Source organism: Homarus americanus, unplaced genomic scaffold (assembly GCF_018991925.1).
Source record: "Homarus americanus isolate GMGI-L3 unplaced genomic scaffold, GMGI_Hamer_2.0 scaffold31742, whole genome shotgun sequence".
Classification (NCBI taxonomy): Eukaryota; Metazoa; Arthropoda; class Malacostraca; order Decapoda; family Nephropidae; genus Homarus; species Homarus americanus.
In genome coordinates this window covers 115,971-120,845 of record NW_024742078.1, presented here as the reverse complement: position 1 = coordinate 120,845, position 4,875 = coordinate 115,971, and the positions used below count along the sequence as shown (strand labels likewise).

The window sequence follows — 4,875 nt, the reverse complement described above, 5'->3', positions numbered from 1 at the left end:
CTTAATTCCAGAGTACGACAGGTTTATAACAAGTCAGGAGACGCATTAACTACAATACTCATTTCCTATATACCATTTCCCGTAAGTACTTAGTAACCCGGAAGACTTGTACAGAGCGTTTTGTTGTTTCAGGTTTACAAAAGTGTCTCTAGTGATTACGCCTCTTAGCTCATGTAACAATATAACGTAAAATTAAACATTAATATTATAAAGTAACAACAAAACTATACTGTGGTTCTACTCTAATTATAGACGCTTATATAACAAGTCAGAATATACATTTAAGGTACAAAACCACTGTGTAACTATCCTGTAATGGCGCAGCTTGTTAAGGCAGAATCTTTGTCTTGTTTTCATGTTCTGTGTGTGTGTGTGTGTGTGTGTGTGTGTGTGTGTGTGTGTGTGTGTGCGTGCTCTCATCACTACACGTGGGGAGACTGAACAGGAAAAAACGACGTGGAGAGGAGATAAGACAAGAATTAAACGAGACAAGTTGAAGATGAGACGAGATGAGAATGAGAAGTAGAGCCAGAGTATGGGAACAGGACCAATATATCACATGTCACCACTAATCGATAGTTAACAAGGGGTTAAATGGTGAAAATACCGGAGAAGTAACACTGCTTACATAACTCCCCTCTCTCTCTCTCTCTCTCTCTCTCTCTCTCTCTCTCTCTCTCTCTCTCTCTCTCGCAATAATTGCTTTCTTTACATGTGATTGTTTATATCCATTTTCAACGCAGGGAGTAACTGTACATTCACCCCCCCCTGGCCCCACCTCCGTAGCTCACCTGGGACGCGCCTTCCACCTTCAGGTCTGTCATTAATATTAGAGAACCACTGCCCACACCTGGGGGCTTGGCCGTCCATCTGAGGTCCACCAGTCACATGATAGGTCCACCAGCCCTCATGGGTCCATCAGCCACCTGAAGGGTCACCAGTCACCCTAATGGGTCCACCAGCCACCTGAAGGGTCCACCAGCCACCTAATGGGTACATCAGCCACCTGGAAGGGTCCACCAGCCACCTGAGGGAGTCCATCAGCCACCTGAAGGGTCCACCAGCCACCTAATGGGTCCACCAGCCACCTGATGGGTCCACCAGCCACCTGATGGGTCCACCAGCCACCTGAAGGGTCCATCAGCCACCTGATGGGTCCACCAGCAACCTGAGGGTCCACCAGCCACCTGAGGTCCACCAGTCACATGATGGGTCCACCAGCCACCTGGGGTCCACCAGCCACCTGAGGGGTCCACCAGCCACCTGAGTCCACCAGTCACCTAATGGGTCCACCTGCCACCTGAGGTCCACCAGCCACCTGGATCAGCCACCTGTCCACCAGCCACCACCAGCCACCTGAAGGGTCTAATGGGTACATCAGCCACCTGAAGGGTCCACCAGCCACCTAATGGGTCCACCAGCCACCTGGGGTCCACCACCACCTTGGGTCCATCAGCCACCTGGGGTCCACCAGTCACCCAATGGGTCCACCAGCCACCTGAAGGTCCACCAGCCACCCAATGGGTACATCAGCCACCTGAAGGGTCCACCAGCCACCTGGGGGTCCATCAGCCACCTGAAGGGTCCACCAGCCACCTAATGGGTCCACCAGCCACCTGATGGGTCCACCAGCCACCTGATGGGTCCACCAGCCACCTGAAGGGTCCATCAGCCACCTGATGGGTCCACCAGCAACCTGAGGTCCACCAGCCACCTGAGGGTCCACCAGTCACATGATGGGTCCACCAGCCACCTGGGGTCCAGCCACCTGAGGGGTCCACCAGCCACCTGAGGGGTCCACCAGTCACCTGATGGGTCCACCTGCCACCTGAGGGGTCCACCAGCCACCTGAGGGTCCAGCCACCTGAAGGTCCACCAGCCACCTGATGGGTCCACCAGCCACCCACCAGGGTACATCAGCACCTGAGGGCCACCAGCCACCCAATGGGTCCACCAGCCACCTGAAGGGGTCCACCAGCCACCTCATGGGTCCACAGCCACCTGAAGGGTCCTGTACCTGATGGGTCCACCAGCCACCTGATGGGTCCACCAGCCACCTGATGGGTCCACCAGCCACCTGGGGTCCATCAGCCACCTGATGGGTCCACCAGCAACCTGAGGGTCCACCAGCCACCTGAGGTCCACCAGTCACATGATGGGTCCACCAGCCACCTGAGGGGTCCACCAGCCACCTGATGGGTCCACCTGCCACCTGAGGGGTCCACCAGCCACCTGAGGGTCCACTATTCCACCTGAGGGGTCCACCATTCACCTGAGGGTCCACCAGCCCACCTGAAGGGTCCAACCATTCACCTGAAGGGTCCACCAGCCACCTGAGGGTCCACTGGCAACCTGAGGGGTCTACAGAGCCACCTGGGGGTCTACCATTCACCTGAGGGTCCACCAGCCACCTGGGGTCCACCAGCCACCTGAGGGTCCATGCCACCTGAAGGGTCCACCAGCCACCTGATGGGTCCACGAGCCACCTGATGGGTCCCCACCTGGGGTCCACCAGCCACCTGATGGGTTCCACCAGCCACCTGATGGGTCCACCACCTGATGGGTCCCAGCCACCTGATGGGTCCCAGCCACCTGATGGGTCCTCCAGCCAGCCACCTGATGGGTCCACCACCTCATGAGCCACCTGGGGTCAAGCCACCCACCACCAGCCACCTGATGGGTCCACCAGCCACCTGATTCACAGCCACCTGAAGGTCCATCAGGGGGTCCACCAGCCACCTGAGCGCCAGTCACATGATGGGTCCACCAGCCACCTGGGGGTCCACCAGCCACCTGAGGTCCACCAGCCACCACCAGCCACCTCAGGGGTCCACCACCTGATGGGTCCACCAGCTACCTGACCACCACCTGATGGGTCCACCAGCCACCTGGGTCCACCAGCCACCTGGGGGTCCACCAGCCACCTGGGGGTCCACCATTCACCTGAGGGGTCCACCAGCCACCTGATGGGTCCACCAGCCACCTGAGGGTCCACCAGCCACCTGAGGGATCCACCAGCCACCTGAGGTCCACCAGCCACCTGAGGGTCCATCATTCACCTGGGGTCCACCAGCCACCTGATGGGTCCACCAGCCACCTGAGGTCCACCAGCCATCCACCAGCCACCTGAGGTCCCCCAGCCACCTGAGGTCCACCAGCCACCTGAGGTCCATCCTGAGGGTCCACCAGCCACCTGTGTCCACCAGCCTGATGGGTCCACCAGCACATGATGGGTCCACCTTGACTGTGTTACCTCAGATAATACTGTGCACAGACAGACAGATAAGTGGTGATTTTTTGACTTGCAGAATCTTGTCGTTAATTCTGATTGCTGTACATTAGATGACGTTTGGCGGACGAGGAGGAGGGAGAATGGGAGGAGGGGGGGGGAGGAGGAGGGAGGGGAGGAGGATGTAGGGGAGGAAGAGGAGGAGGAGACGCGGTAATGGCATATTAATCGGTAAATACTCCAATTTGCATTTTACTCCCGCGTAAATTCATAATATATAGACAATATTTTGCATTATACCACTGGGTCATAATAATTGACACCATCTCATTATAAATCGACCTTCCATCAGATCACTTCGACAGACTTGCAGATATTACACCGACATGAAGCTCTCAAACAGTCTTCTAGTTTTACGGCATTCAGTTTTCCATAATGTTTCCATGTATACAGTATATTGTAATATTATAAGTGTTATTAATATTTGCCCTATTGACTCACATATGTTTATTAAATGTTTGTACAGATACACTTTGTCTAACTAATGAAGCGTGTCTCGAGTTTTGTTTCAATTATTGTCCTTTTTATGAAACTGATTCGAATGATAGTTACGTAATTGTTTAGAATTTTAAACTGTTCATAATAAACTGAAAAGTAGTGGAAGTAAAGTGTAAAAAAGGCTACTGTATTCTCCAGGGGTTACGCGGGCGAAGTTACGATCCATGCCATCCGTCTGTCTGTCTGTCTGTCTATCTGTCTATATGTGTATCTGTCTGACTGGCTGCCTGTCTTTCTTTCTGTCTATCTGTCTATCTGTCTGTCTGTCTCTTCATTCGTATTTCTCGACTTTTATTTTTTGTTCATTGATTCCTCTCAAGTAATGACACCGAGAACTTACAGTACCAAGATGATGTCATGAGCTGGGCCACATCAAGAGGTTACACTGTGTCGGACGAGTAGGAGGATAATATTATCTCAGTCAGTCAGCCCAGCTCAGTCAGTCAGTCAGTCAGTTAGAAAGACATTGATAAGGTTCACTAACGTAGTCAAAAAACGAAATCAAAATTCAGATATAAAAAAAAAAGCAATACACATATCTCGTCAGCACAAACATAGATTCATAAATAAAACAACAACAAACAAAGGCACAAAATCTACAATGTTTGCAATAAGTTTTTCGTGAGTTGTTGCTGTTATTGTTGTTGTTGAATAAACAATGAAAGTTATCAAAGCATAAAATACACACAAACGCATGAAAACCTCCCATCTAGATTCTTTTTTTTATCTTTACTTAGAAATTTAAACACACACACACACACACACACACACACACACACACACACACACACACACACACACACACACACACACACACACACACACACACACACACACACACACACACACACACACACACACACACACACACACACACACACACACACACACACACACACACACACACACACACACACACACACACACACACACACACACACACACACACACACACACACACACACACACACACACACACACACACACTAAGCAGGAGGAAATGTATAAGGCAATATGTTTCCCATTTCACCGCAGCAGATGACTCTTAAATAGTGAGCGAGGTAGCAGGAGAGAGGGAGAGAGGATGG

At 51.9% G+C, this 4,875-nt stretch overlaps 1 protein-coding gene across 1 annotated transcript; it reads right to left on the bottom strand.

Moving 5' to 3' along the window:
* Positions 1–946: 946 nt before the first annotated feature.
* On the bottom strand, positions 947–3,228 carry LOC121876479 (polysialoglycoprotein-like). Its single transcript, XM_042381582.1, has 4 exons — positions 3,060–3,228; positions 1,809–2,616; positions 1,479–1,676; positions 947–1,187 (listed from the first exon to the last, which is right to left on the bottom strand). The coding sequence occupies exons 1-4, from the start codon at positions 3,226–3,228 to the stop codon at positions 947–949; spliced, it is 1,416 nt and encodes a 471-aa protein (XP_042237516.1).
* Between the last annotated feature and the right edge of the window lie 1,647 nt (positions 3,229–4,875).

What these genes read in the sequence shown, in the direction of transcription:
- LOC121876479 (XM_042381582.1), bottom strand. Translation starts at nt 3,228, where the DNA reads ATGTGCTGGTGGACCCATCAGGCTGGTGGACACAGGTGGCTGGTGGAC. An exon ending in GTGGCAGGTGGACCCATCAG is followed by an intron (nt 1,677 to 1,808) that starts GTGACTGGTGGA and finishes TGGACCCATCAG; the next exon opens with GTGGCTGATGGACCCTTCAG. An exon ending in GTGGCTGGTGGACCCATTGG is followed by an intron (nt 1,188 to 1,478) that starts GTGACTGGTGGA and finishes GGTGGACCTCAG; the next exon opens with GTGGCTGGTGGACCCTCAGG.